Source organism: Nannospalax galili, unplaced genomic scaffold, assembly GCF_000622305.1.
Source record: "Nannospalax galili isolate Female #2095 unplaced genomic scaffold, S.galili_v1.0 scaffold183, whole genome shotgun sequence".
NCBI lineage: Eukaryota > Metazoa > Chordata > Mammalia > Rodentia > Spalacidae > Nannospalax > Nannospalax galili.
Window position 1 is genome coordinate 137,178 of NW_008350555.1, and position 17,009 is coordinate 154,186.

At 34.2% G+C, this 17,009-nt stretch overlaps 1 protein-coding gene across 4 annotated transcripts in view; it reads right to left on the reverse strand.

The window, feature by feature from the left end:
- Window positions 1-1,160: 1,160 nt before the first annotated feature.
- Window positions 1,161-17,009, reverse strand: part of Triqk (triple QxxK/R motif containing) — an 83,669-nt gene continuing 67,820 nt past the window's right edge. For all 4 annotated transcript variants that reach the window (XM_008847819.3, XM_008847818.3, XM_008847817.3 and 1 more), the window contains exons 3-4: window positions 9,002-9,087; window positions 1,161-3,311 (exon numbers count right to left, since the gene is read on the reverse strand). In XM_008847819.3, coding sequence (XP_008846041.1) covers window positions 3,198-3,311; window positions 9,002-9,087 — 200 coding nt within the window. In that variant the 3' untranslated portion in view covers window positions 1,161-3,197. The remainder of the gene's footprint in view (window positions 3,312-9,001; window positions 9,088-17,009) is intronic.

Here is a 17,009-nt window from a genome sequence, read left to right on the forward strand (position 1 = left end):
AAGCATTGTAAAAAAAAACTTTTTATTTTCATTTCAAATGAATGCATAAGTTGAGGTTAAATACTGAGAGTGTTCTTAAAAATAAATATTATTGATTTCCTAAAAAAGCCAGATGTTTCTAGTTCATAGGAACTTTAGTACTAGTTGTCTTAGTCTGAAAGGAATTCATTATGTATACTATCATCTAACACATCAGACAACCATAAATGCTAAATGCTAAGTTGTTTAATACTATATCTAAATTTATTAGATTCAAATAATTTTCAGTAATCTATGATACAAAAAGTTGAACCAGCCTCTGACAGGACTAACATACATTGACTTCAATTTTACATGCATTTAAATTTCTGCACAGGGTATTACACAACTAAAATGACATAAATGAGAAAGCACACACTCTCAGGATCTGTCGCTGGTTGGGGCAAGAGTACATCATCTGTCTTTATGAGGAATTTGAGAGGGAAACTCTTGATATATTTGTATCCTCAGAACAGCCATCAATCCTATATTTGCACTAAGATAGGATTTTTGTTTAGAAATATTAGGCAATATTATGCTTTTTTAATATTCCTCCTCACATCTATTTAAATGATTTTAATCTAAACTTGTATGAAATATAAGAACTCTTTGTACTTCATTTGCATATATTCCACAGGTTTTATTCTAAATTTCTTACTTTTGTTGGAATTTTACTTCACACTGTGTGCTAACAAAGAGATTCTAGAATTCTTAAACGTCATTATGTTTTTTTCAGGTTTGTTCTTAATTACTCTGAACATTAAATTATTATAGGGGATATATTTTTTACCTGATACCAATCCCATATTTATGTCAAAATCCACTAAACATTCAACAGTACAATCCCCTGAAAGAGCAGGAAGATAGCACCTCTCTGTCTTCAAAGATCGAAGCCAGGCTTTCAATCTGGGATTTCTGTTCGGGGCATTGGCCTCTTCCCAGTTACTGTGAGTTCATAAAATCTGCATTTTACAAAACAATGTTGTATAAACATATATTGTTTTACTTTACCTGCTATTTACTGAGATCCAAGCTTTTAGCCAATGACTTATGGTTCTTTGTGTCATCATAAATCAATCAGTTATACAAAAGAACTCAGGATATTGATAAAGTTAGGCAATGAAACGTGTTTACAATTATGCTACATTTAAACTAATATTTATTGCTATAGAAAATTTTTCCCCCAAAAGAACAACTCATGAGTAAAACAGAATGTTCAAGTTTTTCTCAGAATAATCACTTGTCAAACATTTCCATAGTATAATAATCTACTTTAAACACTGTAAACTATGCTAACATCTTATTTGGATAGGTATCCTCCCATTTAAATTACTGCAGAAAACCAGAACTAATCTTTATTGAATGTGGCTCTTTTTAACACCATATGAGAGGGAAATAACTAAATGAAAATTGTTCACGTAAATGTGGTGGGACTGGAAGAAAGCAGTATTTCTTGACATGTGGCACGTCACTCAGGAAAGTAAAAGGCCCATCAAATCCAAAATGCCAGCTTGGATATTCCCTTGCCTCCCACTTCGCGAACAGACATACCACATGGCATAAAATGCTGCAACCTTTCCTAAAAATGCCACTTGGATTTGTCCTCTGTGGTGAATATATAAGAACTCTTGTTCTGTCTCTTGAGTTTGTGAGTTCGATGGGAAGAATCCAGCAAATAACACTGGCTAAATTTTGCCCTTAGATGTTTGGCAAAATAATGTGAGGATATTGGAACCTTTGGCTGCTTTACACTGATGAAATAAATTATGCTACTTAAAAATTCTACAAAACATAATGTTACACTGACACTCAACTTTTTACAAAAGTATCAAAGAATATCTGTTCTTTCAGAAACTGCTTATAAAGTCATAGCTGCTTCTAGAGTATTTATTAAAGCTTTTGTCTCTTGGCACACCTGGAAGCAGCTTCTGTATTATACTTACCTTTTATAAATACAATGTATAAACCATGAACACTGTGCACGTATTTCAAAATAACCATTTTCTATACATCTTTATAGCAGATAGTAGTCAACAACTATTCCATGGCTGGATATTTACCAATTTTCTAAGCTTTATGTACTCATGTGTTTCACAATTTTATTAAAATTTGGATTGCCAACAAAAATATTGAATAGCCATGCTATAACAAATTCAAAATATATTGAAAAATTTTACAGGAAAGTACATATGAAAATAATATGAGACATGTATTCCATTATGTATTTTTCTCCATAGATTGATAATAACCTTTGGAAGCCAAAATGGAATGTTTAAAACAAGTGTATAATGTCCAGATTTAGGAGACAACCCAATAAATGATTCTGAGTAGGGAGCAGTTCTGCTAATACTGTGGTGTGAAAAACCCTGCACAATTAAATGACAGATTGTTACATCGCTCCTTAACAAGAGGGGCAAACTGATACTGCAGCCAGCCAGAAAGACGTAATTAAAATAGAATTCCAACTTTATATTAATAGAGTAATAAGTTAATTAAAATCAGGATCAACTGAACTTTCTATTTACACCAGTTCAGGCAGCCCAAGAGGAAAGGAACTCTATTTTAGAGACATATGTGACTCTGAGCTTCTGTCATCCAGGTGCCATTTCTGACAGAGCACATGTGCACTAACAGTTGGTGAGGAAGGAAGAAGATTACTGTAGATGTATGTGCAGATAGTTTCCCTAATGATGTAAAATATATCTAGAAAGAAAGCGTGCTTCTTTGTGAAATAAAAATTTCCCATGACGTTCCATTTCTTCTTAGGTTCTGAATATGATTTTGAGTATGCTTCTGCAAATGATGATACATACTTTCATGTACAATACACACAGAATAAAAATAGACAGTGATTTGTAACTGATGGAGTTATATATCCAAGTTGGGAAGAGATGTGAAAAATTTAGGATCTGTTATTCACTTTATATAAATGGATCATGTATAGGGTGCCTGTCATAGCAGAAAAATTTATGAAAGCATCAAGGAGCATTCACTATTCTAGATTGCTAGGTCACATCTTCTTGACATCCTACGCAACTATGTAAAAAGATATTTCTGTAAACTGACAGTACTAGAAGAAAATATTCAAAGTGATCTAGTGTCAGTATTTTACAAGGTATTTGTCCAAAAGGATGCTCTTGCAAAAATTATTTCCCTTCCATTTATTGATTGCTGCTCAGCTAATCTTCATCTGGATCCAGATCAGAGTCAATATTCGTGGACAGTCTGAGGTAGAAGAATGTGTAGAAAGCCAGTAGGAGAGCCAAGATGGCTGCGAGGACAAGGCCGACTTCCTGGGGAAGACAGAACAGTGGAAATGACGGAGAGGGCAGTTACATCAGATTTAACAGTATTACTCCACATGGGGGAATGCAAACACTTCAGCCCAGTAATAATTAATAACTTCACATGACAATTTCTATTGTGCTGTCAAGTACTTAAGTGACTGAGGCATTTCTGCTATGACTTTTTGTCAATTTTTTTCTGCTGGTAAAATTTAAATCTGTTGTCTTAACATATTTTCACAATTTTGATATAAAAAACTTTGTGTGCAAGCAATGTATTTTGTGTTTATACAGGCTATATGATATCTAATTGAGTGTGTGTAATGGCTTTTTAAATATGCTTGTGATAGAATTTAACCAAAGATTTTAAAAAAAATTATTAGGAAGAAATGACTATGATAATTAGTTTCTATAAATATATCGTATAAAATAGAACTGTATTCAAACTCTAAGTTTTTTTCATTTTTAATTTTTAGGGTTTTTTTCTGTTGGTTTTGTTTTTATTTGTTTAAGACAGGGTCTCATGTAACCCAAGCTGGACTTGTGATGCAAATGAGCCTGGCATTGAGCCCCAGCATCTCCTGGCTTAACCTCCTGAGTTCTTGGGTTGCAGTTGTGTGTCAAACTCTAAGTTTTAAAAATTCTAAATTCTGTAACTTGTATAATGGGGGAATAAAACTCAATAATCAACTCATGAATCATAATATAATACAATTTATTACATCTCTGAAGCATGGTATTGTATATTCTATCTGGTAATTTGACATTGTTTACATTGATAAAAATATTAAAATAATGGCTAAAATTTAGATTATATGATAAAAGCCATATTTTCCTTCAAAAAAGTATGTGTGTGTGCCAAAGTAACTTTCTCAATACTAATAAGTTGTTTCACTAATCAGAAAAAAAAAGTCCAGTTCAGGATCCTAAACTCTAACTGTCCCTTCTGATTTACACCTGTGTATCATAACCCTCACCTGGCACTGTGTCATGGGGAAGCAATGCATTTGCATTCAGATGAATATATTTCATATTTTGTAAGAATATGAAACATAATTCAACATTTGTCACCTAATAAACTTCAAAAAACATTAAAGTGAATTTGATTCATAATCAACAAATTAGCTAAATGTTGAAACTATAAAGAGATTATGTACATATTTTCAGTTTCATAATTAAATTTATTTAGATATCCAAACTATGAAAATAAATATCAATATTAAATGCAGGCTGAAAACCTGTGTCAACAATTGTTGTGGGGCTTGCTTTTTAAAATCGAATACATCAATGTGACATCAGGTGAAAGTGAATCTTTCTTTGTTACAGTTGGAACACTTTGGCATCTCAAAAGGGCATGGCAGCATCAGACAGGTTTCATTTATTTTCTTATATTCACAGCTGTGTCCCAGACCCATCTGGTTACACAGCTACTAATTCTAAGAGGATGTAATAAACAAGCGACACACAACTGCAAACTCCATCTGTTTTGTACAGTGGACAACAAAACCGATCTGCAGCAGTCACCACTCACCTAATCTCAAGACAGAAACATTCTTATTCTCAATTAGAGACCATGTTTCTCATCTTACTGATCATCAACTGTAATTAGTGCTTTTCCAGGCATTGTTCTTAAGACAACTTGTTATTACCTTCACTGTACACTTGCAGAGTATTCAGAGGCATGAGGATGAATTTTAAGGGTAGGAAGTAGAGAGTAGATATTGAAAAAGCCCTTGATGTTCCGTGATGTCTGGTCAGGTGCAGCTTGCAGGTGTCTGAGGCACTGGGTGAAGATGTTATAAATACTTTTCTTTAAAAAGCCTCTACTTTTTTTTTTTTTTTCAAACAGGCAAACATGTGGAGGCTGAATGTTTAGACGTGTCAGGCCATGATCAAGTCTGGAAATAAAGCTTTCAGGATGCTGGTGGTTGTATCCACAGCTTAGACACCTGTAAGCATTATCATTCCCTTGTTGAGAGTTGGCATTTTTTAGATTTAAACAAGAAATGCCAAAAAGAACAAACATAACACTTCAAGCTGTTCAACTCAAATGGATGTTGGCAGGATCTGGTTGACACTGAATATTTTATTTATGTAATGAAACTAAATTTTCTATCCCTGTTCTTTTGTTATAATTATGTTTTCCTAATAAACTTTTAAAATAAATTAACAAATTCACTTTCTTCTAAATGCTAGGAAACACAAGTATTTGCATTCCAAAAGAATTTTAGTGATATTGTAATCCAGGAAAATTAATCTTCTAACCCATAAGCAACCAAATAGCAAAGCTGGCTATGGAAGATTTTTCGGTGGTATTCACTGTGTTATTATACATAAATTATGACACTTTGTTCACACTTATAAAGCACAAGAAATAATAATAGTTCTTCAATTATAAATTAATTGTATTTAACATGGTATATTTTTATCTTATGCTGAAATCATTAATTGTTCCCACAAAACATTTTCTATTAAGGAATATACATTTGCAAAACCACAGAAGTCTTTAAGGATAAATGCCTTATTTTATAATTCTTCTTATCTCTAACCTCAGTGCTGCTGGTTTAATATGGTAATTAAATATGGTCGTGATTGCTTGTATATGTTTTTTTCAAGACAATCATGTCTTACTCATCTTTCTTTACATATATTATTGTAAAGAAATTACTATAATACTGTAATTACTTATATTGATTTCTAAATAAAAATGGATCTGGTAATATTTATATCACCTTTGTAGAAAGCATATTAAAATATGCTTTTATAATTTGATAACATTATTATGGATATAATACTATCTCCACAGCAAATTTGAGAGCATTTTGCAATATAACAGCTACATGGAATTGATGAAATAATGCAAGCCCACTGACAAACATTCGAGGGATGTCTCATTTGTACAAATGAGAAATGGCTTATAACTGTATTTTCTCTGCCATTTAATAGTCACAAGTGACTTAGATGTAGAAAATTCAGCACTCTCCATTTTCTCTGCACTATTTAGCTCTGTCAACAACAACTATGAGGTGAATGATACATTCTCCAATTACAAGAATAACTTTTAGATCTAGCCAGACTATGGTAACAGTGAGGTCAAAAGAGATGTGATCCCAGGACTTTTGGTGAGATTTCACTTGTTGATATTGGTATTATTTTTCTGTTCCATGCACCTGTTCATATTTTTGCAGATTTAATTTGTTTGAAGAGTATAACTCTGTTTCATTCACAAATAGTAAGTGATAGCATAATGCAATATTATGGTCATTCTGTAGCAACTGGAGAAGAGTCAAACATGCTTGATGTTCATTAGTCCTTAGTTGCTTCTCTGACATTATCAATATGGATAAAATCACTCACTAGGGAAATTAAAAGGCGTTAAAAGGCAATTGTTGAAGGAAACTTCGTTATTTAAAATCCTATGCCAAAATGACAAGGCAATCAAAGTTTGACAGGGCAAACTAATTAGTATGTTGGATTTGAAATGTAAAACACCTTCATGGTTCTAATTCTAAAAAGTTTCACATCTTCGTAATGGGCTTTGCACATACATTACCAAGCAAACGAAATAACATTTGAAGTCCTTGTTTTCCAAAGTTTACAATCAAAATGATATGTTAGCTTATTAAAAAGGAGCTATGCTCTGATATTAGACACTCACCTGTACATACTTTATATTGTAAATTAAAAATAAGAAAAATTAAGTATTTATTGTTTTTGAAAAATATTAAGAAAACTGCACTAGACTTTATCTGGTAATCATGGCATTTATTCCTTCAAACAAAAGGAAAAGCAACAGTAGAAGAGCAAGTTAAATAAGGGGTTTGTATGAAAGGGTGGTAAATAAATAAGCAGCTGTACTACAGCCCATCATGTAATGCCCCAGAGTCAGAAAAGGGCTTCAGATTCCCCTAGAACTGGAGTTAAGGACAATTTGTAGCCGCCATGTAGGTGCTGGGAATCGAACCCAGGTCCTCTGCAAGAGCAGTCAGTGCTCTTAACCACTGAGCCATCTCTCCAGCCCCATATTTTTAAGCATGATTTTTAAAAAATATTTTATTTATTTTATTTTTTGTGTATACGTGTATTGCCTGCATGTAGGTAAGTGCACCCATGTTATGCAATGCCCGCAGAGGACAGAAGAGGCTGTCGGATCCCTGGAACTGGAGTTACGGACAGTTGTTAGCTTTCATGTGGGTGCTGGGATTCGAACCCGAGTCTTCTGGAAGAACAGTGTTCTTAACCGCTGAGCCATCTCTCCAGCCCTACATCCCAAATCTTAACTCATTAAACTTGGCCAGAAGTAGATTTTGTTGGTCTGCTATTTTTTCTTAAAAAAGTACTGTGTTGTGAAAAATTAAATATTAAATATTCCCTTGGAGGACAATGATAAAATGTTTTTACTGTAAGAGTCAATCACTGCATCACTAAATACAAAATAAAAGCTAAGTATTGTTTTTACAAAACTCATATCACTGAAATATCTTTTAAAGATGAATTCAATTGCCTGTGAAATTACAAAAAAAAATCATAAGATGAATCATTTCTCTTTTAAACAAAAAGGAAATCATTATGTTTTTTCATTAAAATCTGCTATACAACACTAACAGAGGAGACTGTGTTGTGGAAACACAGCACATCATGCAACAAGGCTTGATCACAGTCAGCAATCAGAGCCAGAAAGAAGGCATGTTTCATGATCATAATGGTGAGATTTGGAGGACAACCAAATCTACCCTCTGCAGTACAGCAGCTGTGACAGCTTGCTGGGAATACCTCAGTATTTGTTATAATCTATGACTTAGAAAAAATGATTGTTTTATCTGTCAGATGAGAACCCAAATCTTTTAACAGTTTAATGTTTATATAAAATGTATGTATTAGGCATTTGTACTTCACACATTTGGTAGCAGGAATACAAAACTAATTTTTCTACTTAGTTTATTCCATTCTAAATACTTGGTAAAAATTGACATGAGTAATATTGTAAATGTAATTTTGTTAGATTTTGTTGTACTAGCACATCGGATTAATATAATATCATTTTCAGACGCATTTATCCCTTGTAAGCAGATAAACATTGGCTTGCTAAAAGAACAAGTTGAGAATGTCATTGGAATCTCATCATAGAGTGAGTATGAGCCACAATTGAGACACGAATATTACAAGCAGCACTGATCTATATATAGCTTTGCAACAATAATGTAAAGAACTGTATGGTAAAATTTAACAAAAAATCAAAGAATCTTGATTAAGTCTACATACATGACTAAAATGTTTGATCAATATTTCAATGACTAGAAAAATTACTTCAAATATAACTGGTTCTTTTAGCAATATAAACTACATTATATGTATGTATGTATATATATAAACATATATGTTCTATGTACTACATATGCTATAGAATTTAACTATAACTATGTCTTATTTAAGATTCCTCAATATTTCAAAATAGGAAGGATGTTTTCCATTAAGTAAATTCTTTACAAAAACCTTCAATTCCTGCATTTTATTTAGATTTTGAACTATCATAAAACATTCAAAAGTCAACAGTTATGCAACATGCTTGTATGAAATAACCAACAGGTATCAAATTACAACATGCTTGTATGAAATAACCAACAGGTATCAAATTACAACATTATTGTATGAAATAACCAACAGATATCAAATTACAACATTATCAAATAGATGTCTACCTTTATTCCTATTGCTGTTTTCTTTGCTTCTGCTTTTAATTTGGTTGCTCGTAAAATGGGTTTGGTTTTTTTGTAATCCTGTTTACCTAGAAAGAGTTTCAGACAATGAGTTATGTTTATACATAATTCAAGTTTCACAGTCATCTACAAAATGTCAAGGGATGTTTACATAAATGAAAATAGGGACACAGAGTTAAAACGTTCACAGTTGAGATTGCCATAAACTTGTCAACCAAAGGTCAACTTCTTTTTTACTTTTTATGATCGAGATCTTGATTTGATGTGCAAAGAGTAGCAAAAAAAATTTATAACTTTTATTTTTTAGAGAATAAATATTCAAAATAAGAGTATATCTTTTGGAAACAAAGGTATAATAAATAAATGAGTGTATATGTCATATTAACATGTGAAATTACCTTTGTTTTAACAGTAAAAAAGTAACAGCACATTATGAATTTATTTTATTGTAGACACATTACATATTCAAATAATCAATTGAAGAAATATTCTCTACTTTTCTCTGAGACTAAAGGAGGAAACTATAAATAACTTTAATTTCCTTGAATTAACTAGAAAAAGTCTGCTCCTTCTTAACAGAGACAGGACACACAACTAAGGAGACAGAGGATAGCTACATTTAGATGCTACACTCAATCTCCTTTACTGAATTTCAAAGCCAAAAACAAGCAAAACTGAGTCAGTGTCACTAAATTTCTGTTCTTTGTATACCATCTGGTGACCCTCCCCCAAATGAGTTACAAAAGATGCATTAATCTGCTTCAGGAGAAAACAGATTTCACAACAAAAGCATTAACTAGAATAATATGCATTTTGTTAACCAAACCCTTAAAAGAACTGAGTGGAAAGAGCTTTCAGTATCACACTCTGGTACTTTACAAGCTATTTCATATTCCTAGTCGGCTTTCTTGTTTCCATCTTATGCCCGTCCCATTCGGCGATCAGTTGACAAAACTTACCCATATATTTCCTTCATCTATTTCCACATCCTCCTCACAGTGAAAAAATCTGAAAGTAGTTGATCTAAAGTCTATCATAAAAATTTAATGTGAAATAAATCTGCCCCTTAATGTGTCTGCTAATGATTCAAAAGTGCCTTTAAGATTTCATATAGATTTTTAGAAAGAGAAGAGGCAGAAAGAAGTGAGGTAAATGGATGGCAGAGGTGTAGAAATGCTATAGTTGAGTTCACTAGACACATAAAAGTGTTTCTTGGCTGAAGAGTTACATTTTTAAAGGGAGAAGTATGTGCTCTTTCCCCACCTCTGCAAAGCAGTCGTTCTCGATATATCAGCAAAAGCTTAATAAGTATTACTTGCTGATGGTGTTTAATGATCCAGAAATGAGTCAATTGTAAAAATGTATATCAAATGATCTAAATTTAAATCATAGAATAAATAAATATGCAGAAAAACATGATTCTGACCTACTTTAAATTAGTAACATTTAATTTTGCTAAAAAAAAGTACTTGACAAGTGTTCATTCTGATTTCACATCTCAACAGCCAAATTATTCATGTCATTATTCCTGCTGAGATATAAACAGTTCAGAACAATGAACATGGTGACACGACAAATGCTTCTATTCAGGGTTACAAAGCAGGTTTATAATAAAAACCTAGAAAGAAATGTGAAGATTATAGATATGAGCAAACAAAAATCCCCTCTTATGCATCCTGTATATGTCATATAACAATCTCTACATACAATGTGGAAATAACTAAAAGTTATGTTCTTAAAGAATAAGTTTCATAGAAATATACAATATTGTATATAATATCCTGTCACAACACAAACTCAAATGTACATCGGAATCAATGTCAAGGTGAACATTCACCATTCCACTTCAGTTGTCCTATAACCATTACTTAAGTTAACCTATTTCAACTCCCATATTCTTTTATAGAACAATACTTCTAGATTCTTATTGAGGTTGATATGAACATTTGAAAGTGTATTTATAATAGATGCTGTTAAAATTATTATATAATTGGCATCTTTCCAAACAGTGCATCTGTCATTAATTCACATTTACCTTCCTGCCTACAATATGCAAAAGTACAGATTGAAAATGTGGTTTACAGTACAAACATTTACAGGGGCATCTATTAAGTTATTTAAACTGAAACTAGAGCTTTCCAATGTGCCCAAAGAAGTTTTCAACATTTGAATTTTTTGTTTGTTTTCCAATAGTCATGCTAGGTAGTCAGAGCTGGCCTGGGACACATTGTGTAGGTCAGGTTGGCCTGAAAGTTGAGACAATCCTCCTGCATCTGTCACCCAAACTTCATACAAGATTTAATGTTTTAGGCCCACATGATCATAAAAATGTAACATACAGAAGTCCACACATTTTGAGTAATTGCATCTAGAAAAACAAATACCCAGAGTAGATAACCTACATTTTCATATGTAAAGTGTTAATCACAACTGGATGTGATTTTGGTTATATCAATAATGCAAGAGTAACTGAGGGTGTATTTCAGGGGTAAAATATGTGTTTAGTATGCACATGGCCCCAACTTCAATCTCTAGTCCTTATAATAATATATAAATGGAAATAAATCACCAGAGTATCATCTAGACAGTTGCCTATTAATTTTTTTTGTAGGTAGAACTATCTGATAATTCAAGCTAATGAAGATAATCACACAGATTTTTGTCTGAGCACAAGTTTTCCTTCATCCAGGGGTGGGTTGCCAACTCATAGAATAAATACATATTTATCCTATTGATGCTACTCTGAGGCCTCAATTATTTCTTTGGTTAGGAATTGCATATTAAGTGAAATAAAGGCTTGGTTCTCAGTTGTAATGCTATTTGGGGAGTTTTAGGAGGGGAGATCCACATGGAGGAAGCAGGCCCCTAGAGGAAAGCCTTCCGAGGTCAGATCTAGGCACCAGGTCCTTGTTCCTCTCTGATTTCTATCAACCACCAGGGAGTAGGCCTCTGTCACATGCTCCCACTGTCATGATAGCTCTCCAAGGGTCTAGAATGCACACTGTGGACCAAAGTCTCTGAAACCATGAGGCAAAGTAAGTTCATCCTTCAAAGTTATTTCAGCAGGTGTTTTGACCCAGTGAAAAACACTCTGGCATACTGTTCACATCATTTCTGAACTTTCAGTGATAAAGCACTTTTCCCTTATTTCTCTGCTTCTAATCAATTGGCTGTTCTTGCAGAGGACCCATGTTTGGTTCCCAGCACCCACATGGTGGCACACAACCATCTATAATACTAGTTTCAGTTGCTCAGATGCCTTCTTCTGGCCTCCAAAGGCATTGTATGTCTGCCATGCGTTCACATACATGCAAGCAGAAACAATAAATTTAAGAATTAAAAATAAAATTTATTTTATTTATTTTTGTGTGTGTACAGCTTGCATGATACGTTTCAACATTCTTCCCCCACAAGGCTTTCCCCCACATTCATGACTATTCAGTTTGTTTGTGACCCACTGAGATTAACCAAGGTGGTCTGGTACCATGAGTTTGGAGCTATTTGTTGGCACTTTGTGGGATCAGCAGTGGCTTCATACCTAAAGACAGTGATTCCCTCTCCTCCAGAATCTATTAATAATCAATAGTTAAGAAGTAAAGGGTAGAGCCTTGTGAGCCCCTTCACCTTACTTGACTTACTGTTGCTGGGTCCAGTCTTGTGTGGGAGTCCTGTAAAATTACAGTTTCTACAAGTTAATAATCCTGGGCTTCCTGTAGGAAACTACAGTTGCTACAAGTTAATACTTGCACCAAATCTAGTGAACACTATTTTGTAGCCCTTCATGCTACCTTCCAGTTCTTACATACTTTCTGCCTTCAATTCCACAGTATGCCCTAAGCCTTATAAATGTACTGCTGCATACCGTTTGCAAGTATTTAATGGAGAAGTTTTGCAGGTATGTTCATCATGGAAATTGGTTTATAATTTCATTTTTGTTGTTGTTGTGCCCTAATCTGGTTTAGATATCCAGCTGTTCTTCATTTTTGATTAGTAGCATCCCAATGTATGCACTATCAATTTGCTTACTGATTCACTAATTGAATATATATAGTGTTTGTAAATATGACTAGAGTAAAGGTACAGAGATTTTGTGTATGTGTGTGTGTGTGTGTGTGCATGAACATAAACCTTTAAGGGTGGGGCTTCTGAAGTATTTAATAAATTCATGATCATGATTCAATGGGCAATAAAAAGTTTGGCAAATTATTTTCATAGTACCAGTGCTGTGGCTTGAATATGAAATGTCCCCCATAGGCTTGTGTGATTGAGTGCTTGGTTCCCAGCTGGTGGGACCAATTTGGGATGTTATGGGACCTTTAGGAGATGGAGCCTTACTGGAGGAAGTATGTCACTGGGGGAGAGCTTTGAGGTTTTATAGCCTGGCCTCACTTCCTGTTCTCTCTCTGTGCTTTCTGTGTGGGGATGAAATCTGATCAGTCTGCTTCTTGACTGTCACACTAGCCTCCTGCTCCTGTTATCATTACTTCTCCACCATGATGGAGTTTATGGCTTCTGAAACTGTAGCCAAAATAAACCCTTTCTCCTTTAACTTGCTTTTTGTCAGATTAGTCTAGCACAGCAAGAGAAAAGTAACTAATACAGAAATTGGTGGAGAAATGGGGTTATTGCTGTGATAAACCTGATCATGCTACTTTCTAAAGGACTATGATACTTTGGAACTTTGGGCTAGCAAAGTTATTGAGTGCTATGGACAGAACTTAATGAACTGTTCTTATGGGAGCTTGGAAGAAAGAAGTGCTGAGTGTAATATGGCCAGTGTAGACCCATCTCTTGAGGTTTCAGTGGGGAACAAGGCCAGCAGCTTGGCTAGAAGTCATTTGTGTGAGATTCTGGCAAATAACTTGGCTGCATTCTACCATGTCCTGAGAATTTGCATGAGGCTGAGTTAAAAAGAAATGGACTAATTTATTTGGTGGGAAAAATTTCAAGATAGCATAACATTGAGTCAGTGGCATGGTTATTAATGATTACTCTTATGCAGTCTGCAATGAAAAAAGAGCAACAAGTAGAGCAGAAGTAAATTTAAAATGTGCAGCTTGGAGAAGAAAAGAACATTAGGAAGCCTAAGGTTCCACTAAGTCATGTGCTAAAAAGGAGGCTGTACTTGTCAAAGAGATTAGCATCATTAAATAGAAGCTTCTTGCTCTGCATTAGAATAACAGAAAAGATGCCTTGAGGGCAAGACTACACCATAACTAAGGCTCCAACATGTGGAAATGGAGAGCATAAGGCTTTCTTGTTCTGAGAAAAGACATTTCTAAAGAACTTCCACCCCTAGCTAGTGGCAGAACTTGGTAATGTTGCTCATGTGATAATGGTTTGGAGGCATGAAAGATGCATGTTTGAGGGTGTCAGGGATTCTTCCTTCACAGTCTCGGAGAGCATTTCTAAAGAACTTTTTCACCAGCTTCAGAATACAAAAGCTGCTGTAACTGTGGTTCAAGGGGGCCAGATTCCATCCCTAGCTAGTGGCGGAACTTGGTAGTGTTGCTCATGTGATAATGGTTTGGAGACATGAAAGATGCATGATTGAGGTCGTCAGGGATTCTTCCTACACAGTCTCAGAGAGCACTGAGGCCAGGAAATGTGGGGCAGGCATATGCGTCCCTGTGAGGAGGCCCTGACACAACTGCACAAGGCCCTGAAATGGCACTTCATGAAGCTATGAAGGTAAAATCAAAAGACCTTATAGGCATGTATGAAATTCTCAATGAAGTTTTTTGTTTTTTGTTTTTTTAAAAACAGGATTATGATGGAGACCCCAAGGTTTTGGAGATGCCAGAGCTGTGAGACATCAGCCAACAAGGGCTGAAACCAGTCCAAGAGAGATATGTGTTTCAAGCACCAAAGCTGAAGGAACAGAGCCATCTAAGACCTTAGCAATTGAAGCCTTTGATATGAGACATGGAACTAAAGAATTTGACTTTTGCCCTTCTGGGTTTTAGTCTTGCTTTGTTCCAATCTTACCTCACTATGCCTCTGTTCCTCCTTTTTGGAATGAGAATGTATATTCTGTGCCATTGTATTCTAGAAGAATGTAACTTGTTTGTTTGCTTTATTTTATAGCAGGTCACAGTAAAAGATTACCTTGACTTTTGGAAAAGATTTTGGATGTTGGGTTTCTGACCAGTTTTGGAACTATTAAAGATTATGCTGACTTTTGAATTTGGATTAAATTAATTTTGAATCATGAAATGGTCATGAGTCCATGTGAGCCAGGGTCAGAATGTTTTGAGTTGAATATGAAATGTTCACAATAGGCTCATGTGTTTCAACACTTGGTCTCCAGATGTTGGTTCTGTTTGTGAAGGTTATTGAACTTTTAGGAGATGAAGTCATGTGTATGACGTATGTCACTGGGGAAGAGCTTTGAGGTTTTATGGCCTGGCCTCATTTCCTGTTCTTTCTCTATGCTTGCTGTGCAGGGATGAAATTTGATCAGTCAGCTTCATGACTGCCTGGCTCACCTCATGTTCCACTACCAGGCTTTCCCTGCCATGATGGACTACATCCTCTCTGGAACTGGAAGCAAAAATAAACCCCTTTTCCTTAAAGTTGCTTTTTGTCAGGGTATTCTATCACAGCCACTGAAAAGTAATGAATACAACCTGCAATCTGCATTGTGTTGTATTCCATTTAGCAATACATAAGATTTTGAATAATGTTCCTAATATCTGGTACTGTAGATTACTTTTTAAAATACATAATGCTCATTATAATCCATTTTATTTCTCTAGGGCTATTTCTAATATTAATAGCTTTATGTTCTCCTCTCCTTTTCTTGTACTTAAAGTAAAAGTGTTATAACATTGGTGCTTTTCTTAGTAACAAGTTTTGGTCTTTATTCTGATTTTATATTTTGATATACTGTTTATCTGCTCTAATATTTGTTATTTCCTTTCTTCTGCTTGCCTTGAATTTAGGTTTGGCTTTCACTTTTTTCAGTAAGTTTAATAAGAAAGTTCAGTAATTGATTTGAAATTCTTACTCCATTACTAATAGATCACTTATGTGTAGGTGCTGCTTGCTGTTGCTGCAGTTCAAATTTGGTCATGCTCTGTTTTCTTTTCATTCATCTCAAGACATTTATTTCACTTCTTTCATCTTTTGGTTATTTAGAACATTGGTTAACAAATATATTTTTAATTTTGTAATATAAATTTATACTGCTATTGATTTAAATTTTCTTCTGTGTCAAACTCTGTATGATAGTGATTTCAGTTCTTTTACATTTGTTGAAGGCTGTTTTATTGTCTAACCACAAAATCTACCTGAAAGAATGTTTCAGGTGCAGCTGAGAAGCACATGCAGTATGCTTCTGTTTGCTACAATCTTAGTTCAGAGTGCTGTCTCCTATCCCACTTTTGATTCTCTACCTACATCTATCTCCTACTGGAAATGAAATACTGAAGTTTCTGATTATTATTATTTAATTATCTGTTTTGCATTTCCAAATCTGTCAGGACTTGCTGCATATATTTGGAGACTCTTTGTCAGGTATGCTTGTAACTGTTATGGCTTCCAGAACTGATCCTTTCATCAATATAAAATACTATTCATTTGCACAATTTTTACCATAAAGCTTATTTGCATAATATTTGCTTAACCAGCCCTGATCATTTAGGTACTAGTCTATTAGCACTTTCTTCTTCTGTTTTCAAAGCTGTTAGGTATTGAATCTAAAGCATGTTTCTTATTGGCCAGATCACATTTTTTATCCATTCTGCCACTCACTGACTTTTAGAATGATAAGTCCATTCACACTTAATGTAATAAATAAGAAAAAAGGGTTTATCTTTACCTTTTTGTTTTGTTTTCTGTATGGTTAATGCTGTGCTCTTCCTTGATTACAATCAAATTTTCTCATAGTGTGTTAAATAGATACTTTCTTTCTTGCTTTTTAAAAAGATCACTTTAAAACTTTAAATTATTTGGCATGTGTATATTTCTGTCAGTGGGTATGTATGCA